The sequence below is a fragment of the Gopherus flavomarginatus genome, chromosome 1 (genome assembly GCF_025201925.1).
Source record: "Gopherus flavomarginatus isolate rGopFla2 chromosome 1, rGopFla2.mat.asm, whole genome shotgun sequence".
NCBI lineage: Eukaryota > Metazoa > Chordata > Testudines > Testudinidae > Gopherus > Gopherus flavomarginatus.
Window position 1 is genome coordinate 376,516,498 of NC_066617.1, and position 23,471 is coordinate 376,539,968.

The window sequence follows — 23,471 nt, forward strand, 5'->3', positions numbered from 1 at the left end:
ACTCTGTGTAGTTTCACAGAGCTTATGTCTGTGTATCTCTCCAGGAGCATCTGGAGGGGGGGAAGGGAAAAAGGATTATTTCCCTTTGTTGTGAGACTCAAGGGATTTGGGTCTTGGGGTCCCCGGGGAAGGTTTTTCAGAGGGACCAGAGTGCCCCAAAACACTCTAATTTTTTGGGTGGTGGCAGCAGGTACCAGGTCCAAGCTGGTTACTAAGCTTGGAGGTTTTCATGCTAACCCCCATATTTTGGACGCTAAGGTCCAAATCTGGGACTAAGGTTATCACAGCACTATACTTAGTTTTTTTTTACTAATCAACTATGATTTTTAAATATACATAAATGCACAGAGCAGCCAATTCCTCTCTGACTCAGCACAGAGCCCCAGAGATCTCATCTCCCTTTGGGAAGGTCCCTTAATTACTGTTTACTCCTAAACCTGGATAAAGAGCACAGAAGTGCAGACATAGAAAAAGAGAGATTGGCTAGAGTGTCTCCAGTGTCCAGCCTGTTTCCATTCATACGTCGCTTCTCTTCAAAAGACTGAGTGAACTGCCCTGGGATTACACAGAGCTATATTTTTAACAGTGCACACCCCTGTGTCAGCTTTTGGCATGAGCTGTTGCTGTAGATCCTGGGGTGAGAGAGGTGTGGGACACGGCTACCTGAGGGGGATTCCCAGGGAAGACACTTCCATCTCACCATTCACAGGTACCCATCTCTTGCTGAGGAGCTCACCTGCTCCACAAGCCCAGTGCAGTAACATATGTATGATGGGATAGAGAATAAGTCTGTGGTCAGAACGCTAAGGTTTTCCCATGCCATGTGCTGGGTGGTTTGTGATTGGAACAAAGGCAGCACAGGCCGCAAGGCAAAAGGATTCTAAAAGGCAGCTGTATCATCTCCATTTTGTCTTCAATCCTGCTTCTGACCTCTGGAGGGACTTTGCTACAAATTGAAGCTCTGACCAAAGGACTGAATCCCAGCTGTGGATGTTCCAGAGACTTGATTTTGTCCGTTACAGCTATTCCCCTATTCCATTTTGTTTCCCCAGACTCCATTTTGTTTTCTGTTCTCCTGTGGCCGCCCTTCCCTGGCTGTTAAGTTGTTTACCAGGGCCACTGCCCTTCTCAAAGGGAGGGCCCCTTAAGTTGTTTAACAAGAGCCATTGCCCTTCTCAAAGGGATGGCCACTTGTGCTGCATGCTAAGTGGGACCACTGCCCTTTTCAAAGGGTTAGTCCTGTTATCACCTCGTTGAACCTGGGCTTGGTGTAGGGTAGGCAATGTCCAGAGCTGCAAGGCCTATTGTGGTTTTAAGATCCTGGGCATGAGTCATAGTCTCATGTGCTCTTGAGTCACCTATTGCACAGGACTATGTCCAGGCATGTCTCTGGGCTTTCCTTCAGTTTTTCCCCTGTGCCCCCTCCCCTGTGACAGAGGGAGCCTATCAGGATTACTGGTGGGAAACTGCCCAAGTTTGCCTTTAAAACCAGACATTTTTGAAACACACCTCAGAAAGGTTCCTGCATTGCTGCCTGGTCTGATCAGCCAGGGGTTCTGGGGGGTCCTTTCTCCGCTCTCGTTTTATTTTTGAGCGTACCCCCGTTTTTGAACCCCCCCCCACGAAGAACGAATTGCTACCTGAGAGATCTCCTGATTATTGAGACTGTACCGAACCCTCCTTGCCTCTTCTGATGTTGCTGCTGCTTCTGCCTTTGCTGCTGCCTTGGGGACTGGTAAGAATCCCTCTGTAAAACTTTCTATACTTTTATTTTATTATTTTAGCTGCTGGCTCTGTTTCCCCAGCACACAGACTCAAGCTAAACCTTGGTCTGTGTCTTAAAACCTCTCTTAAACTCCAGGGCTCTTTGCCACTGCTAAGCTCTGCTCCTGTGGGCTTTGCCTTGGGGCTCTCTGCTTTCAGCTGTATCCACCGCTGTAGCCACCATCCCTTGGCTTCCTTGGGAGCTGGGTCCTGGATACATACCACTCTGCCCTCTGTAACCTCCCCATAGCATAAGGTGCACCATAGGTCTTGGTTTTTTTTAATTTAATAAGTCATAGTTTGTTAAGATTGTAGAGCTTGTAAGTTTCTGTGATATTTGCTGTGTTGCCTAATTGTTGGTTAAGATAAGTTTAGAAAATCATTGCCTGGTTGTATTCTGTAGCTGCTTGTCATTTTATATAAGTTTGATTAAGTTAGGGGATAGATAAGGTTTTTACTATTTGAATTTGTCTTCCCACTGCCCCAATCCCCCCCCCCCGAGCTCCCCAGTCACTCATTGCAGTCTCTCTGCTGTTTAAACTTGCAGCCTGTCTGCTCTCTGTGTCTCCCTGAGTTTAAATCTCCCTCTGTAGCGCCTCTATCTTTGGTTTCTGCTCCACCACGTGCTCCTCTTCCCCCATCCCCTAACCTCATTCCTCTACCACTGCCTTTCTCTCTCTCTCTCTCTCACTTTTAATCCCTTCCCCCACGTGTTCACCCCGCTCCTACTGCTGCCAAACCTCAATTGTATTACTGAAGTCTAGCATAAAACCCCATTGGTTACCCTTTTTCTCTCTCACACACCTCACATTTTATATTTACACCACTGTGACACATTTTTACCTAGAGTTGTTGGTTATTTAACACATTTTACCCATAACTGTTAGTTGGTTATATGCTGCTGTGACACACCCTTTACCTAGAAATTGTTAGCTACCTGTTACATTTATACTTCAGTGTTAGTTGGTTACCAACTGTATTGTACCCCACTGTATTGTACCCCACTATTGAAACCCCCTATACTATACTAAAAGAACTCCCTCCCCAATTGCCTACCTTAACAAACCCCATACCCCTCACTATTACATTTTCCCTGTTTTTGCGTTTTCTTAATAAAGTTTATTTTGCACCCCACCTGTGTGGTAATTGCTCCCCAAGATCCCATATACCTGCAGGCAGGGACAGATTTGAACCTGCAGTTTATTCCATCACTGTTACAAGCCTGAACCAAGAATGTTGCCATTACTGTATGTAATTGATTCCATTTAACCAATTTTAACTCTCATCTATATTTCTTTCTTTTATGAATAAGCCTTTAGATTCTAAAGGATTGGCAACAGTGTGATTTGTGGGTAAGATCTGATTTGTATACTAACCTGGGTCTGAGGATTGGTTCTTTAGATCAGGGGAAAATCTTTTTCTTTTCCTAGGGGATTGGTTTTCATAAATGGTCATTCCCATAACGAGCTGCCCTTGTGGTGATACTGGGAAACTGGAGTGTCAAAAGGAATTGGTTTGTATTGCTTATGTTTAGCGTGATGTTATTGACATAAACTGTGACTGTATCGATCATTGTTGCAACCGCTGTTACATATTTGCAGCAAATGTTGTACAAAGTTTGTCATGTGAGGTGTCAATAAAACATTATGATTTGCCGGTTATGATTATGCTGTCTGTATGTGTGTATCATTTTGTAGTCTAAGTTATGAATACTGGCTATGTACTTGTATCTCAAATGGATTTGATTCTAAGTTGCACCGGTGAAGCATTTGCTCAGCTTCTTGAGAAAGGACTATTTTCAGTAAGTGCCCAACCAAGAAACAACTGACAATGGACTTTGTGAAACGCCAATCCACATGTGAGCTTTCCTGGGAATGTTCAAACTAACATGTAAACAATGGCATCAGCCTGCAAACTGAGTTATGAATGGACATCTGACTTGCCCATGTGACTCCAGACTCCCCGTTGCTGCTGTCATTTTCGATACTAAGACCAAAGGGAGGTCCTTCCATGGGCAGAGAATATAAAAGGCCTTGGATAACCCTCCATCTTGTCTTCAATCCTGCTTCTTACTACTGGAGGAACCTTGCTGCAAACTGAAGCTCTGAACAAAGCACTGAATGACCCATCCAAATGGTGGTTGTACTCTAGATACTTGATTTGAACCTGTAGTTTATTCCATCATTGCTAGAAGAACTTTGCCAATATGTGTGTAATTGATTGCATTTAACCCATTCTAACATTCATCTATATTTCTTTCCATTTATGAATGAACGTTTGGATTTTAGATTCTAAAGGATTGGTAACAGCGTGATTTGTGGGTCAGATCTGATGTGTATATTGACCTGGGTCTGGGGCTTGATTCTTTGGAATCGAGAGAACCGCATTCTTTTATTGGGGTGTTGGTTTTCATAACTATTCATTCCCCGGACGAGCGGCACTGGTGGTGATACTGGGAGACTTTAGTGTCTAAGGAAATTGCTTGTGTGACTTGCGGTTAACCAGTGGGGTAAAACCGAAGTCTTCTTTGTCTGGCTGGTTTGGTTTACCTTAGAGGTGGAAAAACCTGAGCCTAGGGCTGTGACTGCTCTGTTTAAGCAATTGGTCCTGAATTGGCACTCTCAGTTGGGTCCCGCCAGAACCGCGTCGTCACAGTCCCTTTATGAGAAAAGAGCCAGAGCAGCCTGTCCCGGATCTGTTTGGTTCTCACCCCGTAAATGATGGGGTTTAGCATGGGTGGAACCAGGAGGTATATGTTGGCCATGAGAATGTGAAAATGCAGGGGCACATTGTGGCCAAACCTGTGTGTGAGGTAGGAGAAGAGAGCTGGGACATAAAAGGATAAAATGGAACAGAGGTGGGAGATACATGTCCCAAAAGTCTTGAGCTGGGCATCCTTTGTGGGGAGTCTAAATACGGCCCTGAGGATCTGGATATAGGACATGGCGATAAAAAACATATCCAGACCCATCCCAGAGACTGCCAAAAAGAGGCCGTAGTAAATACTGACGCGAATGTCAGAGCAGGCTTGCTTCACGACGGCTATGTGCTCACAGTATGTGTGGGGGATGATGTTGGTTCTGCAATATGGCCACTGCCTCGCCAGGAAGGGATACGGCAGTACAAGCATGCTACCGCGCAGGACCACAGCCAGGACAATCTTGGCCACCACAGAGTTTGTCAGGATGGTGGAATGTCTCAGGGGATCACAAATGGCCACATAGCGATCAAAAGCCATGGCCACGAAGATCCCAGACTCCATCGCTGTGAAGCAGTGAATGAAGTACATCTGGGTGAGGCAGACACTGAAATAGATCTCCCTGGAACTGAACCAGAAGATGCTCAATGTTTTGGGCAGGATGGACGTGGACAGGACCAGGTCGGTGATGGCCAGCATGCAGAGGAAATAGTACATGGGCCCATGCAGGCTTGGATCCCTCTTCACGATGAGCAGGATAATGAAGTTCCCCAAGATGGCTATGGTGTACATGGTGCAGAAGGGGATGGAGATCCAGATATGAGCCGTCTCCAGGCCAGGAATGCCCAGCAGGATAAAGTTGGAGGGGTTGATGAAGTCGGTTGTGTTGGAACCTGACATGGGATAGGGGAGAAGGTTTCCAATTCTGAGGCAGAATGGTACCATATGTTCCCCCAACTCCCCTATGTGCCCAGGGTCTAGCGTGATGATCACAGGACAAACACCTGAATGGAGAGACAGTGTTAATATGAGACACTACATGCACTACTGGGGGCTGTTCTCATGGGTAAAGCAGATTGGTCGCTCCTCAAACACTGAAAACTGGTATTTTCATTCTTCAGAGGAATTAATTATGAACAACTGGCCCTACTAATGCCAATTCCATACTTCATGGTGCTCCATGCAGCAATAATACCTGCACATCACGGTGCAGGAAATATTAATAGGCACCAGCAGGAAACACAAGTGTGGATACTGGTTATCCATCATTGTTCCTTAATGCAATGAAAGCCAGGCTAGAGTGTCCATGCTGTAGAAAGTTCCTCATTCACCCAGTTGCTCAACATCTGAGAGTGGGGAAAAAAAAGGAATTTTTTTGCAAAGACATGTGCCAGGGGATAGATCCCAGCTAGAGCACAGTTCAGGGAGAAGACCCGGGCATCACTGATAGCAACTTCACAGAAACACTTGCTCATTCCTAGCAGTGGCCAAACAAAGACAATGTTCGTATGCCTAAGGAATGGGATGGAGAATAACCTGCTCTGGACATGTTCTCGGTTGTTGTCACTCAGTCTCTTAAAGGATGTAGCACACAGAAAGGGGACTTCTGAGACAGGTTATGAGAATGGGGATGGTGCCAGATGCGGACAGACTGAAAAGTCTGGGACTGTTCAGTTTAGAGAAGAGACAAAGAAGGGGGCATATGAGAAGGAGAACAAAATAAACAAATGAACTGATTACATTCAAATGGAAAAATGGAGAACAGTTCCCAACCAGTAATATGTATAGACATTGCTTCAAAGGGGCTGATTCCCCAAAGTTGAGGCAACATATCAATAAAACTAATTGGAAGGTTAAATTTAGACAGAAAAATGGGAATGAAACTTGGGAGTTCTTTAAATTTATTAGATAGCTAAAACTCCACAATAACACAGCCAAGAAAGTGGAAAACTTTGGCTAAAAACCTAGTTCAGTGGCAAAGCGAAGTAAAGGCAGTAATTGGGCCCGGGGGAGGGGAAATGAGTAACACATAACAAATTAGAAAAAAGGGAAAATAGCTAACAAACAATACAAATTGGAATTAATGAAAATTGATAAGTAATGTGAAAGATGTCAGGGAGAAATCTGTGAGTGGCATGGCTAAGGATAAAAAAAAAAAGGTTATTAAGAAAGAAAGAAAGCCTAGAAAAGGTTTTGGCCAATTCCTAGAGGGAGAAAAGAAAATTATTAATGTTGCAGGAAAGGCAGAGGTCTTCAAGAAATATTTTTGTTCTGCATTTGGAAAGAAGCAGTATGAGGTATTTATATCACATGAGGTGATGAAATATATATATTTCATCACCTCATGTGATATATATATATATATATGAAAAAGCATATATAGAACAGTACTGTGCTAAATTTAAACTATCAAAAATAAAGGGAAAGCTTTAAAAGAAGATTTGACACGATTAGAAAACAGTGGAAGCTGGTATGGGATTAGTTAAAAAAAAAAAGTCTAGGAATATAATTAATGCCAGTCAACGACCAGGTTTATTTAAAACAGATCTCGTCAAATAAACCTGATTTCATCATTTAATGAGAGAACACATTTGTATGAACAAGGGAACCACATAGAAACAGTACACTTTGATTTCTCTGAGTCATTTGATTTAGTAGGGGAAAACATTCAGATAAAAAAATCAACACTATTCAATATCAGTAAAACACATGTTAAATGGACTAAAAACTGGCTAACTGATAAACAGTCTCAGAAAGCAGTTGTCAATGGGCCATTGTCAGTGAATCAGGCTGTTTCTGGTGGGTTTCTGCAGCGATCAATTCTAGGCCTGACGCTGTTCAATATTTTCAGCAACGATCTGGAATCAAATAGAAAATCACCGCAGACAAAATTAGCAGATGACCTGAAGAAAGGCAAAGTGGGAACAATGAGGAGGCCAAGGCAGGTACTTTGATGGATCTGGGGTGTTTGGTGAGCTGGGTTAATGCAAACAAAATGTTTTAATGCAAACAAAATGTTTTAATACAGACAAATGCAAAGTTATCCTCTCGGTACAGGTAATGCAGGGCTGACCCTCAGACTAGGGCCTGTATTATGGAGCGCAGGGACACTGAAAAGGATTTAAGGGTCATTGTGGACAACCAAATCATTGTGAGCTCCCAGTGCAATGCTATGGCCAAAAAGGTGATGTGGTCATTGGCTGCATAAACAGGGGAGTGGTGAGTTGGAGCAGGGGAAGGATTTTACCTCTGCATGTGGCACTGGTGAAACCGACTGCGTAAAGTCCTGGGACCCACATTTCAAAAAGGATGTTGAAACATTGGAAAGGGTGCAGAAAAGAGCCACAAAAATGAATTGAGCCTGGAAAAAATGTCTGATGGTGAGACACTCAGAGACCTTCATTTATTTATCTTAAATAGTAATAACGGTCTCTTTAATCTGGCCAAGAAAGCCAGAGCAAGGCTGGAAGCTGAACTCATACAAATTCCAGCTGGAATTAAGGACCCAATGTTTAGCACTGAGCGTAATTAACCATTAGGACAAACTGCATTGACCTCCAGCTGAGGCATGATTTCCCTTTACAAAAACTTTGTTGACTCTTCCTCAAAAAATTATGTTTATCTATGTGTCTGACAATTTTTTTCCTTACCATCATTTCAACCAGTTTCATAGAATCATTAAGGGACCTCAGGTGATCATCTAGTCCAACCCCCTGCTCAAAGCAAGACCAATCCCCAAATTGCCTTCTCAAGGATTGAACTCACAACCCTGGGTTTAGCAGGCTGATACTCAAACCAATGAACTATCCCTTCCAGCCCCACACAAAACAAACAAAACAACTCTGCTTGAAGCAGGACCAATCTCCAGATTTTTACCCTAGTTCCCCAAATGAGTTCCTTAAAGAATTGAACTCACAAGCCTAGATTTCATAGGCCAACGCTTAAACCACTGAGCTTTCCCTCCCCTCACTTTGCTTGGTACTGAAGTCTGGCTTCCTGGTGTGTAATCGCCAGGATCACCTCTGGAGCCCTTTTTAAACAATGACGTCACATTAGCTGTCCTCCAGTCATGTGGTACAGAAGCTGATTTAAATAATAGGTTACAGAGTACAGTTAGCAGTTCTACAATTTCACATTCGAGTTCCTTCAGAACTCTTGGGAGAATCCCATCTGGGCCTGGTGACTTATTGCTATTTAATTTATCAATTTGTTCCAAAACCTCTTCTAATGACTCCTCAGTCTGGGACAGTTCTTCACACCTAAAAAGAATGGCTCAGATTTGTGAATTTCCCAAACATCCTCAGCTGTGAAGACCTATGCAAAGAATTCATTTAGTGTCTCTGCAATGGCCTTATCATCCTTCACTGCTCCTTTAGCATCTCGATCATCTAGGGGCACCACTGGTTATTTAACAGGCTTCCTGCTTCTGATGTACTTAACCATTTTTTTGCTATTACTTTTTGAATCTTTCACTAGCTGTTCTTCAAATTCTTTTTTGGCTTCCTAATTATATTCTTTTTTACTTTGTTTGCCAGAGTTTATGCTCCTTTCTATTTCCTCACTAGGATTTAACTTACACATTTTGAAGGTTTCCTTTTTGCCTCTCATTGTTTTTCTTTTAGGTTCTTGTTTATCCACAGTGGCACTTGTTTGGTTCTGTCACTATGTTTTTTGTTTGTTTGTTTGTTTTAGGTTGGGGGATACATTTAAGTTTAGCCTCTGTTATGGTGTCTTTAAAAAGTTTCCATGCAGCTTGCAAGGGTTTCACTTTTCACTCTGTACCTTTTAACTTCCGTTTGTTTCTGAAATTAAATGTTAAGCGTTGGGCAGATGTGGTGTTTTTCCTCCCATGTTAAATTTAACGATATTATGACAAGCGGTCCAGCTATACACGATCAAAGGCTGAAGAACTGGAAACGTTTAGTTTGGAAAAGAGGAGATTGAGGGGGGACATGGCAGTGGTCTTCAAATATTTGAAAGGCTGCCAGAAAAAAGATGGAGAAATGTTGTCTCTTGTCACAAAGGGCAGGACAAGAGGCAAAGGGTTCAAAGTACCGGAAAGCAGATTTTGATTAAATCTCAGGGAAAACTTCCTAACTGTAAGAGCAGTAGGACAATGGAACAGACGCCACAACACGTCGTGGAAGCTCATTCAAAGGAGAGTTTCATAAGTAGGCTGGATAGTCACCTGTCTGGGATGGTTCAGCCCTTGGCAAGTGGTTAGAGCAGATGACCCTTGTGGTCCCTTCTAACCCTATGTAGACCTCAGTCACATACAAGCCATTGGGCTCAACCCCGGGGTAACTGGGTCAAATTTAATGGCTTGTGCTATGCCGGAGGTCAGACTGGGTGATCTAATGGTCCCTTCAAGTCTGAAACTATATGAATCAATTGATAAAGAAAGTAGATCAGGCATTTATATTCACTGTGTTTCATAACACATGAACAAGGGAACATTCAATGACATTGAAAGTCTGAACATATAACACTGATAAAAGAAAATTGTTTGCTTAAATCACATTTGGCCTGTGGAACTCCTTGGCACAGACATTGTTAGAGCAAAGAGCTTCGCTGAATGGGATTCACGAATGAACTGGCCATTGTAGGTGGTGCTGTTGGCTGTCTGACACCTTCAATTAGGAGACCTGATTTTCAGTTGCTTATAAGTTTGCCAATCTTTAACCATTTGGACTTAAATTCCCCATGCAGTGTGTCTGCTTCTGGCTGAATTGCTTTTTTTAAAATTTCAGGCATAACAGTTCAGTCGACTTCTGAAATGAAGCTAGGAGAAAACATGTCTTGCCCATGTTGACAATTTTTTATAATTGTTCCAGCAGATAAAGGTAAAGTAACAGCATACACCCACCCACCCCCCTCAGTGGGGCCTAAGCAAACTACAGACTATGGCATCAGAAATTGACTTTTGTTTTCTACATCTAACACCTTTCCTCCACTGAAGTGCAGCCAGTTTGGGGCTGGAGGCCCTGAGCCGGGGTGGGCATAGCAAAGAGGGACATTTAGGTCAATGATATTAGAGCAAATTCATCCCCTGTGGCAAGAGCCCTAAGGTTTTTAATGGCTGCACAGAGAGGAAAGTACCACAAACTTACTCTCTATCTCATCACTCCACTTTTCACTGAGTTTGTCGAGCAGGTGAGCTCCTCAGCTAGAGATGAGTACCTGTGAATCCCGATATGGAAGTGTCTTCCCTGAGAATCCCCTTCAGGTAGCCGTGTCCCACACCTCTCTCACTCCAGCATCTGCAGCAACATCCCTCACCAAAAGCTGAGGGTGTGCAGTATTTACAATATAATTGTGTGCAATCCCAGGAGGGTTCGCTCAGCATCTACTGGAGAAGAGGCATCTGAATGCAAACTGGCTGGAGACCAGCCTGTCTGTGTTTCTGTGCTCTTTATCCACTTTAGGAGTAAACAGTAATTAAGGGACTTCCCCAAAGGGAGATGAGAACCCTTGGGTTCTGTGCTGAGTCAGATATGAATTGGCTGCTTTGTGCATATTTAAAAATTATAGTTGATTAGTACAAAAAACTAGGATAATGCCGAGATCTCCATAGGGTCTGATACCCTGTAAATGCCCAGGAGGGATGAGTAGAGAGTAGACAGAGAAATCTGGAGATAGATGCCTGAGGGGAGACACAAACACTCTGCAGACACACAGGGCTATTGTTAAGGGATCACAGATCAATAATTCTCACCAGTAGCTACCATTATACTGTGCAGCACCTTTCACTGAAGGATCATCAAAAAACCTAGCAAAGGAAAGTCACTATGAACATATCCTCATTTTACAGTGATTTAGTTGGAGTTTAGGTCCTGCTTTGAGCAAGGGGTTGGAGTAGATGACTTCCTGATGCCTTTTCCAACCCTAACCATCTTCTATGAGAGGCTGATTTTTTGTGAGCTTGTGCTGTGTAGATCTTTCTATACAGTGCAAGACAGTATTATTTTAGGTTTATTCCCCAAAGGGAGTATTCACGTGAGTGCTGAGTGAATTCTCTCACACAGAGATGACTTCAGTTTGTGTCTGTGGCTGGGTGTGGCCCTACCTGTGTGTGTGTGTGCTGCAAGAGGCCGGAGAGCATAATTTAGCAAAACAGGGAGAGGGAATCCAGGCTGGTGGAGCAGAAGGGGCTCAGTGAAACCCCAGTACATCTGGAGACATCCCAGAAGGGGAAACCAATCCATCAGAGTCTCCAGTAGCTGCTCCGTACCAAGGGGCTGCACAAGATCAGGAGTGAGGATATATTGAACCTAGAACCCGCCCTCATAAGCTCTGTCACTTTTGGCAGCTTTCTTGCTGGGGAAACATTACCCACACCTGGCCCCTGTGCAGTCCTTTGTTCTCCAGCTGATTAAGCATGATTGGCTGCCTGCGAGGCGGAGCGGAGGGGCATCCATGGTCGTTAGTTGCTAGATATCAAATGACTAGACAATCAGAGTGGCCCTTGTCTTCTCATCACACCTGTATCTCTGCAGAGTGCAAACCTTTTCCCACCTCTGAGTTAACGATACAGCCTGGAGGGGAAACTGAGGCACACACCTTAGTCCTACAAAAATATTACAGAAAATGCCCGGTCTGTCACACATGTGAACACTGCAGAACTAACAGACCAACACAACCAAAAGACTCGAATAATAGCACGTCTACTAGACAGACCCTGAAATAGGCTAGCAGCAGATTACTGCGAATTCAGAGGACACCATTATCTATTTGCAGTGGATTATTTTTCTAGATATACATTGAAATTGCATATTTGAACGATACAACATGTTGCAGTGTGATCAAAAAATCAAAGAGCGCATTCACCCAGGTTGGTATTGCAGCACAACTATTGGTGGACAATGGACCACAATTCACTGCAGCTGAAGTTAAATCTTTCCAAACAACATATGATTTTGAACACATCACTAGCAGCCTGCATTACCCACAAGCAACTGTAGAGGCAGAGAGAGCTGTACAGAGGGCCAAGGAAATACTGAAGCAGGAAGATCCATTCCTTGCTCTTCTGAGCTACAGATCAACACTCTTAGTAGTGATCAGCAGGGCCGTCTTTAGGCCGATTTCCCCAAATTGGGCCCCACGCCTAAGAGGGCCCTGCACCCAGCCAGAGCGCAGCAAGCCCTGCAGCTCCGCTCCCCCAGCTGGAGCACTGCAGCCCCACAGCCCTGCTCCCCCAATCGGAGAGCTGCAAGCTCTCGGCCCCGCTCCCCTGGCTGGAGTGCGGCAACCCAAAATACCGGCGAAGACTCAGAGCGCTGCCCAGTGAGTACAAGCTCCATGAATCGGGCCCTGCACTTGCTAAAGCTGGCCCTGGTGATCAGCTATCACCCATCTCAGCTCCTGATGCAAGGGCAGCTCAGGATAGTTGCAACCTTGGAAAAGAATTGAGCCTCAAAGCGGCTGGATCTCAGAAGAGTGGTCAGATCAGATCAACTGGCAAAAAGAGCTTATGGACACTTTTCTTACCGATGCCACTCAGAGAATTGCCTGATGGGAACCTGGTGACTGTGTTTGTGCCAGACTGGATGGAGGAACATGATGTAAAACTCCAGTTCCAGTAAAGAAAAAGAACACGTCTTTCTCCCCATCTGGGTTTATTTGGTGATGCCTCCACCCCTCTCGCTCCTTCCTGGCAGGGTCACCGAGGCAGCAAGGGAAGAAAATTCTAACCACAGGGTAACCCCCAGTTACTTGCCAGATAGCTGGAGACTCCCAAGAAATAACACAGACACATGCAATGTCTTTAACACAGTAATTACATCAAACAGCAGATGAATGGAACAGAAGAGGGTAAAACACTATTCTCAGGGCCACTGGTGCCCACACTGATAATACCCGTGAATTCCCCCAGTCACGTGACCTGATACAGCAAAAGTCATATTAGTGTTCATGGGTAGACGTACCCTGGAGGGGCCCTGGATGACCTGCGGCCATGCTACCTTCTGTGCAGGCCACAGTTAGCGATGTGGCTGACTGGGCTCCGCACAGCCCAGAGGACTCACATGTGAGATAAGGTGGCAAGTCTCACCTAGGGATCTGGGGGCTCATTCTGCCTGGATGGGGGAAGTTTCACCAACAAAGTTCTACAAACTGGGAGTCATCTTGGAGCGGCAAAGGCTCAAACTGGGGGATTTGCTGTCAGGTTCCCCAGAGGCTAGTTCTCAGGAGGAACCCTGCATGCAGGCCTGGGGCTCACCAGCCCCCAGCCAGTCCTGCCCTTTCCCTGGCTGGCTCCAGACGGCTCCCAAAATGGCATCCCCCTACTCCTGAGCTCCCAAGGGGCGGGCATTAGGGTGGCTAGATGACATGAAGAAAATATCAGGACACATGGGGGAGTGGGGAGTCCACTGGCAGAGCAAAGAAAAAAAAAAGCCGGATGCTGCCAGCAGAGTGAAATATCGGGACAAGTATTGGGACAACCACCCAAATATCGGGATGGTCCCGATTTTATCGGGACGTCTGGTCACCCTAGAGGGCATCTCACTCCCTATTGGTTGCTGAGTAGACACTGAGCCTGCAGTGGCTTACCCCACACAACCACATGCACCTCTCTGAGCTACCAGCACAGGGAGCCCCAGGGACCTAGGTTAGCTCTGTGGGGGTTACATTTGTTTTGCTCACAGATAGCACCTTCCACCCAGTTCTGAAATGCTCTATGCACCTTTATGGAGCTACACTCCCACTGCGATGCAGAAAAGCAGTAGAATCTCCTTTTTCATGGCAGAGGAAACCGAGGCACAGACAGGGGACTAGTGATTTTGGGGGGGTCTCCATTTTGGGGGACACTACTTGAGATATCTTAAATGGTGATCTTTTCAGAGATGGCTGAGCAGCCACCTTCTGATGAGGAGTCCTGGGGGCGGGTATGTGTGTGTGTCATGTTCTGTAGTCAAAGCCAGAGGCATCCCACATGATTAGTCACATCTGAAAATCTTGGCTGGAGTAACTTGCCCCCAGTCAGCCAAGGAGTCCTTGGTACAGAGAGCCCAGCTCTGTGCTGCCTTGGGTATTTCAGCTTCTCAGCGCGATTTGCTCTTTAGCTGCAGTGCAAGGAGCCACGGTCTATCTCAATCCAGGCCTGTCTCAGCAGGACAGTGGGATCACCTTCTTACTTCATGCTGAGCAAATGCCGCTGGGTCACAGGCAGTCGGGAATGTCAGACAGACCCAGGACGCCAGACATGGTCTTGTTTAACACCCACCTTGGCTGTAGCCTTTAAGTGCTGCCGCAATACAAATGCTAAATAATAATAGTTAATGATTTCAGCTCTGCCACAGACTCCAGGTGTGTTCTCGGCCAAGTTCATTAATCTACCCTGCCATTCCCCATCTGTAAAATGGAGATAATACTTCCCTCTGTCCCGGGAGTACGGTCCTTGGGCAAGGCTCTTCTTCGACTTGGATGAGGACCATGGAAGGACCCAGCCTGAAGGAAGCACGTTCTGATGCAGTGAAGTTCAAGAAAAGCAGCTCAAGTGAAAACCCCAGAAAGCAGGAAACCGGAGCAGCTCCAGCAAAGGCCTCTGGGGCGCAGACGAAGAGGAGGAACAGGCGAGCATGCAGCTGAAGAAGCACAGTAGATTGCTAGGCAGCCAGCTGAGTCGGATGGAGAGGAATCATTCTCTCGGCAGCGAGTGGTTCACACTGCCTGCCCATTCTTCCACTTACAGTTTATGGTTAGGCCTCAGTGGGCTTTTCGGTGTTAACGAGGGTTTCTGGAGCCAATGGCGCAGAAGATGTGCTGGAGGCACTTAAAGGGTTAATGTTGTAGGGTTCGCTAGGGAGGCAGATGTCTGCTGAGCCTCCTGCGTGATCCCTAACAATGCTCAGGCCCCCATTGTATCTACTCAATCCTCTGCCTGTCTCCTCCCCATACCATAGCATGACCCACAACACACTTATCATAACCTTAGTCCCAGATTTGGACCTTAGCGTCCAAAATATGGGGGTTAGCATGAAAACCTCCAAGCTTAGTTACCAGCTTGGACCTGGTACCTGCTGCCACCACCCAAAAAATTAGAGTGTTTTGGGGCACTCTGGTCCCTCTGAAAAACCTTCCCTGGGGACCCCAAGACCCAAATCCCTTGAGTCTCACAACAAAGGGAAATAATCCTTTTTCCCTTCCCCCCTCCAGGTGCTCCTGGAGAGATACACAGACACAAGCTCTGTGAAACTACACAGAGTGACTCCCCCTCTCCGTTCCCAATCCTGGAACAAAAAGAACTTTCCTCTTCCCCCAGAGGGAATGCAAAATCAGGCTAGCAAATCCAACACACAGATCTCCCCGATTTCTTCCTCCCACCAATTCCCTGGTGAGTACAGACTCAATTTCCCTGAAGTAAAGAAAAACTCCAACAGGTCTTAAAAGAAAGCTTTATATAAAAAGAAAGAAAAATACATACAACTGTTCTCTCTGTATTAAGATGATACAATACAGGGTCGATTGCTTAAAAGAATATTGAATAAACAGCCTTATTCAAAAAGAATACAAATCAAAGCACTCCAGCACTTATATTCATGCAAATACCAAAGAAAAGAAACCATAGAACTTACTATCTGATCTCTTTGTCCTTACACTTAGAAACAGAAGACTAGAAAGTAGAAACTACTTCTCCAAAGCTCAGAGAAAGCAGGAAGACAGACAAAAGACTCAGACACAAACTCCCTCCACCCAGAGTTGAAAAAATCCGGTTTCCTGATTGGTCCTCTGGTCAGGTGCTTCAGGTGGAAGAGACATTAACCCTTAGCTATCTGTTTATGACACGCCCCCCAAATTGCAGACAGTGGGGAAGCTCACTGGCGGCGATTTCCTTCTAGAACTTTAAAATAAACAGATTAATACAACACATGCACCTTTACATACCCCTAAGTATATAACTAACAGACTTCTACATTTTAAGAACACTTTTTAACTACTGAATTCTGGGAAACTCTCACGGGAGAGTGCATCAGCTACTTTGTTAGAAGCTCCTGTGATGTGCTGAATTTCAAAATCAAAATCTTGGAGAGCTAAACTCCAACGAAGAAGTTTCTTGTTGTTCCCCTTGGCAGTATGAAGCCACTTTAGTGCAGCATGGTGAGTTTGTAGTTGGAACCGCCGTCCCCAAACATATGGGCGTAGCTTTTCCAGGGTGTACACAATGGCATAGCATTCCTTTTCACTGACTGACCAGTGACTTTCCCTCTCAGACAGTTTCTTGCTGAGAAACACGACAGGATGGAAGTTGTGATCTGTTGCTTCCTGCATGAGCACTGCTCCTATACCACGCTCAGATGCATCCGTGGTTACTAGGAATGGCTTGTCAAAGTCCGGGGCCCTGAGCACAGGGTCAGACGTGAGCATCGCCTTAAGCTGGGTAAAGGCCTTTTGACACTCATCAGTCCACTTAACTGCATTTGGCTGGGTCTTTTTGGTCAGGTCGGTCAGTGGGGCAGTGATTTGGCTGTAGTGTGGTACAAATCGCCTGTAGTATCCGGCCAAGCCTAAGAAGGATTGGACCTGCTTCTTTGACTTTGGGACAGGCCACTTTTGGATAGCATCCACCTTGGCCTGTAGGGGGTTTATGGTTCCTCGACCCACCTGGTGCCCCAGGTAAGTCACTCTGTTTTGGCCTATTTGACACTTTTTGGCCTTAACAGTTAGTCCGGCCTGCCTGATGCGCTCAAAGACCTTTTCCAGGTGTAGTAGGTGTTCGGGCCAGGAGTCTGAAAAAATGGCCACATCATCGAGGTAGGCAACTGCAAATTCTCCCAGTCCAGCTAGTAGACCATCTACCAGCCTCTGGAAGGTGGCGGGTGCATTTTGAAGGCCGAAAGGAAGGACATTGAATTCATACACCCCCGCATGGGTGACGAATGCTGACCTCTCCTTGGCAGGTTCATCTAGCGGTACTTGCCAGTACCCCTTGGTTAAGTCTATTGTAGAGATGAACTGGGCACGTCCCAACTTTTCCAATAGCTCATCGGTACGTGGCATTGGATAGTTGTCCGGACGAGTTACAGCATTTAGCTTACGGTAGTCCACGCAAAAGCGTATTTTCCCATCTGGTTTGGGTACCAGAACCACTGGAGATGCCCATGCTCTGGTAGATGAGCGGATTATACCCATCTGTAGCATGTTCTGGATCTCCCGTTCTATAGCAGCTTGGGCATGAGGAGACACTCGGTAGGGTGGGGTTCTGATTGGGTGAGCATTACCTGTATCAATGGAGTGGTATGCCCGTTCAGTCCGTCCTGGGGTGGCTGAGAACAATGGGGCGAAGCTAGTGCACAGCTCCTTGATTTGTTGCCGCTGCAGACGTTCCAGGGTGGTTGAGAGGTTCACCTCTTCCACGCCACCGTCTTTTTTCCCGTCGTAGTAGACACCGTCAGGCCACTCAGCATCCTCTCCCTGGACTGTAAACTGACAAACCTGTAAGTCTCTGGAATAGAAAGGCTTGAGAGAATTAACATGGTACACTTTAGGCTTTAGTGAGGAATTGGGAAATGCTATGAGGTAGTTTACAGCTCCCAGGCGCTTTTGGACCGTGAATGGCCCTTCCCATGATGCTTCCATCTTATGGGCCTGTTGCGCCTTCAAGACCATAACCTGGTCTCCTACCTTGAAGGAACGTTTTCTGGCATGTCTGTCATACCAGACCTTTTGCTCTTCTTGAGCATCCTTTAGGTTCTCTTTAGCAAGGGCTAAAGAGTGTCGGAGGGTGCTTTGTAGGTTGCTTACAAAGTCCAGAATGTTAGTTCCTGGAGAAGGCGTAAACCCCTCCCATTGCTGCTTCACCAACTGTAATGGCCCCTTAACCTCGTGACCATACACAAGTTCAAACGGTGAAAACCCTAACTGGGATGTGGTACAGCCCTGTAGGCAAACAGCAACTGCTGCAACACTAGGTCCCAATTATTGGAGAATTCGTTGATGAATTTTCGTATCATGGCCCCCAAAGTTCCATTGAACCTTTCCACTAGGCCATTGGTTTGATGGTGGTACGGGGTGGCAACCAAGTGATTCACCCCATGAGTTTCCCACAGTTTTTCCATGGTTCCTGCCAGGAAATTAGACCCTGAATCTGTAAGGATGTCGGAGGGCCAACCTACCCTGGCAAAGATGTCTGTTAGGGCCAGGCACACAGTGTTAGCCCTGGTGTTGCCTAGAGCTACTGCTTCTGGCCATCGGGTAGCAAAGTCCACTAAAGTCAGTACGTACTGCTTTCCTCTGGGCGTCTTTTTTGGGAAAGGGCCCAGAATATCCACAGCTACTCGCTGAAATGGGACCTCAATTATGGGGAGTGGCTGGAGAGGGGCCTTGACCTGGTCTTGAGGCTTTCCCACTCTTTGGCATATCTCACAAGACCGGACATACTTGGCAATGTCCTTGCCCATCCCCTCCCAGTGGAAGGACTTCCCCAACCTGTCTTTGGTTCTGTTCACCCCAGCATGGCCACCGGGATGATCATGGGCTAAGCTTAAGAGCTTCTCCCGGTACTTAGTTGGAACCACCAACTGTTTTTGCGGCTGCCATTCTTCCCGGTGTCCACCAGAAAGAATTTCCTTGTATAAAAGTCCTTGGTCTATAACAAACCGGGATCGATTAGAAGAGCTGAGAGGCGGTGGGGTGCTCCGTGCCGCCGCCCACGCTTTCTGAAGGCTGTCATCTGCTTCCTGCTCAGTCTGGAACTGTTCCCTTGAGGCTGGGGGTCACCAGTTCTTCCTCAGACTGTGGACTTGGGCTTGTCCCTCTGGAAGCGATGTAGGTGATGGGTTGTTTCCGTTACTGGTGAACCGCTCTCCGCTGGTGCACCTGAGGGTATTTCAGGCTCTGGCTGAGCCTTTTGGGTATGGCTGTCTTGTGCTTTTGCCAGTTCTGGCTCGCTGGCGCCCTCTGGCGTTGAGTTTGAAGATGTGGTTGCACTTGCTGGTGCTGGTTTGCTGTTCCAGTTCCGGGCCTGGGACTGGAGGTGCTGTGGCTGTTTCAGTGGTAGGCATGGAATCCGGGTCCACTACCTCTGTCTGGGTCTCTGGTAACACAGACGGGGCGTCTGTGGACGGTTTCAGGAACAGAAATGGGTCTGGAAGCTTGCCTGGTTTGGCTACGTGTAACCATTCCCACTCGCTTGGCCCGCTTCACCTGGTTGGCCTAGTCTTCCCCCAGTAGCATGGGGATAGGATAATTGGCATAGACTGCAAAAGTCCCACATTCCTGACCAGCCTTTGTACTGGACAGGCAGTTGAGCTGTAGGCAAGTCTACAGCTTGTGACATGAAGGGGTAAATTGTAACTTTGGCCTTTGGGTTGATGAATTTGGGGTCAACGAAGGATTGGTGGATAGCTGACACTTGTGCACCCGTGTCTCTCCACGCAGTAACCTTCTTCCGCCCACTCTCAAATTTTCCCTTCGCTCCAAGGGTATTTGAGAGGCATCCGGGCCTGGGGATCTTTGGGGTGATGGTAGTGTAATGAATTGCACTCGCATGGTGTTCTTTTGGACAGTTGGCCCTTGATATGTCCCAGTTCATTACACTTAAAGCATCTTCCATCTGATGGGTCACTGGGCCGAGGTGAGTTACTGGAGACTGGTGAGGTTGAAGGGTAGGGTGTCTGTGGCTTTACTTGGGTGGTATGTGGGGTCTTTGGCTGTCCTCGGTTGTAGGGTTTATGGTCTGTGTGCCCCCTGGGGTAATCGTTCCCCTTGACAGTAGCTTTCTTGCTTTCTGCCAGTTCCATCCATTTGGCTCCAATTTCCCCCGCCTCAGCGATATCTTTGGGACTTCCATCTTGTATGTACCGTGTGATGTCTTCAGGAACACCATCCAAGAACTGCTCCATTTGTATGAGGAGGTGCAGTTCTTCCAAGGTTTGAATGTTGTTTCCTGTTATCCAGGCCTCATAGTTTTTTGCAATGTAGTAGGCGTGTTTGGGAAATGACACCTCTGGTTTCCACTTTTGGGTTCTGAAGCGCCGACGGGCATGATCTGGGGTTATCCCCATCCTGTATCTGGCCTTGGTTTGAAAAAGTTTATAGTCATTCATTTGCTGCTTAGGCATTTCAGCTGCCACCTCTGCTAAAGGTCCACTGAGCTGTGACCTCAATTCTACCATGTACTGGTCTTCGGGAATGCTGTACCCAAGACAGGCTCTTTCAAAATTTTCCAAGAAGGCCTCGGTGTCATCACCTGCCTTGTAGGTGGGAAATTTCCTGTGCTGTGGAGCAATAATTGGGCGCCGGGTTGTTAGGGTTGGCTGGCACATGCAGCCCAGCTTTTGCCAACTCCAGTTCATGTTTTCTCTGTTTTTCCTTCTCTTCATTCTCTTTTTGTTGTTTTTTCCATTTCTTTTGTTGTTTTTCCATTTCTTTTGGTGCTTTTCCATTTCTCGGCGGTGGGCCAACTCTTCTTCTTCTTGTTTCCTTCGGTGGGCTGCCTCTTCTTCCTCTAGTTTTCTTTTGTGTGCTGCCTGTTTGATTTGTTCTTCTCTTTCTTTCATCTCCATCTCTTTTTGTTTTTTTCCAGTTGTCGCCTGTGTTCAGCTTCTTTGATTTGTTCTTCGGCCTCAATTTTTGCCTTAGAAGTCATGGTTCCTGTTTTCTTGTGTTGGGGTGCCCTCCGGTGTTTATCTTCTGAACTGCAGGCTCTGTTGCCTCCTGAAGTCTGCCTAGCAACAGTGCCTTTAGCTAATCTTCAATGTTAAGAACCTGAAAAACCACTTTATTTGCATGCATATAGTGCTGGTACTTGCCTCCTAATGGGAGGGCTATTGCATGACAAAAGACCCTTAACAGTCTGGTAATGGCTTCTTGCTTAACATGCAAGCCACAAACTGCCAGAGAGAGCAGAAAAAAAATTCTCTCTGGTTCCCTTTTAAAACCAACTGTTTCTCTCTGCTAAAAAGCCCTTAGCAGAGAAAAGAAAAATATAATATTCCTACTGGCTTCTGGATTCTGTCTATATCCCACCCGCTGCACACCATGTCATAACCTTAGTCCCAGATTTGGACCTTAGCGTCCAAAATATGGGGGTTAGCATGAAAACCTCCAAGCTTAGTTACCAGCTTGGACCTGGTACCTGCTGCCACCACCCAAAAATTAGAGTGTTTTGGGGCACTCTGGTCCCCCTGAAAAACCTTCCCTGGGGACCCCAAGACCCAAATCCCTTGAGTCTCACAACAAAGGGAAATAATCCTTTTTCCCTTCCCCCCTCCAGGTGCTCCTGGAGAGATACACAGACACAAGCTCTGTGAAACTACACAGAGTGACTCCCCCTCTCTGTTCCCAATCCTGGAAACAAAAAGAACTTTCCTATTCCCCCAGAGGGAATGCAAAATCAGGCTAGCAATCCAACACACAGATCTCCCCGATTTCTTCCTCCCACCAATTCCCTGGTGAGTACAGACTCAATTTCCCTGAAGTAAAGAAAAACTCCAACAGGTCTTAAAGAAAGCTTTATATAAAAAGAAAGAAAAATAATACAAATGTTCTCTCTGTATTAAGATGATACAATACAGGGTCAATTGCTTAAAAGAATATTGAATAAACAGCCTTATTCAAAAAGAATACAAATCAAAGCACTCCAGCACTTATATTCATGCAAATACCAAAGAAAAGAAACCATATAACTTACTATCTGATCTCTTTGTCCTTACACTTAGAAACAGAAGACTAGAAAGTAGAAACTACTTCTCCAAAGCTCAGAGAAAGCAGGCAGACAGACAAAAGACTCAGACACAAACTCCCTCCACCCAAAGTTGAAAAAATCCGGTTTCCTGATTGGTCCTCTGGTCAGGTGCTTCAGGTGAAAGAGACATTAACCCTTAGCTATCTGTTTTATGACACACACTCATTGGCAGTCGGTGAAAGCAAGTTGGTGGTTCTCAGCCTCTCAGGTCCAGAAAATCCTGGTTTGGCCTGCACCATCCAGCCCATTCTCCGTCAGCAGCTGGTCACTGGAATCCCTCATCTGTCAGAGGCCCCTGCCCTCTCCCAGCGCTGTGCCCTACTGGGGTAACACACCCAGTCAACGGGAGCGAACACACCCCAGGATTATCCCAAAGCCCACTTGGGTTGGCCGGCACTGCTCAGGTGAAGAACCCAGATCTAGGCTCCTGCTCCTCTCAGGTGAGGCGCTTAAACAGGGCCCTCCACACTCCCAATCTCTGGTTCTCAGCTCCAGGGGCGGGTCCATGGCTCTCAATCCTGTCGGAAGGAAGTGAGGTCCATCTGGCCTGGATGAAGGCACCTGGGTTCCTTTGAGGGTGGGGTTCTCACCATTCTTGGGCCAGCTTTAGGCCCTTCCTCCCCCACAATCGGGCTCTTGCCCGCGCTTAAGAGGCCCCGCACCTTAGATGGCCTTTTTTTTAATTTTTTTTTAAATGTACCTGGCGGTGCTCCGGTCTTTGCGGCACTTCTGGCGAGGGGGGGCCTTCACGTCGCTCCGGTTTCTTTCGTGGCGACTTCGGGTGTCGGAGTCCCTTCAGTGCCATGGGAAAGACCCGGAGCGAGTGAAGATCCCCTGCCCACCGATGTGCCACGAAGACCCGGACTGCTCCGGATATTCAATTTCAGGACCTGCAGCCCTAAAGCCGGCCCTCACCAAGTCCAATCATACTTTGGCTGGCTTCGAGCAGCTCCCGCTCAGCGTGATGGCTTTGAGGATCCCCTTCCAGGCGCCCATGCCACCCCAGGCATAGTGCGGGGAAGTGGGCCCCCTCACTCATTGGGCATGTAAACAATTGAGGTCCCGAGCCCAAGGGCACCTCCGCACGGAGATGGACGGGGTGATCTCACCATCTGGAGGAGACAGGACCCCCCCCACCCCTAGATCTGCACAAGTAGCGTGCTAACAAAGGGATAACCACCCAGCAGCCATCTGAGAGGCTATGCAGGTAATCGGGCAGCTAGCCCCTTCCAACCACCAGCAACGCCGCAAGCTCCAGTCTAGTTTCTTCTCTAGATCGATCAGAGCTAGTGTGTCGGCTTGCCCTCCAGCTGGGAATTACACCCC

The 23,471-nt window shown here is 46.6% G+C and overlaps 1 protein-coding gene across 1 annotated transcript in view; it reads right to left on the bottom strand.

The window, feature by feature from the left end:
* Window positions 1-431: 431 nt before the first annotated feature.
* Window positions 432-23,471, bottom strand: part of LOC127044617 (olfactory receptor 52E2-like) — a 44,107-nt gene continuing 21,067 nt past the window's right edge. Inside the window, exons 2-3 of the mRNA XM_050939710.1 lie at window positions 4,418-5,355; window positions 432-437 (exon numbers count right to left, since the gene is read on the bottom strand). Coding sequence (XP_050795667.1) covers window positions 432-437; window positions 4,418-5,355 — 944 coding nt within the window. The remainder of the gene's footprint in view (window positions 438-4,417; window positions 5,356-23,471) is intronic.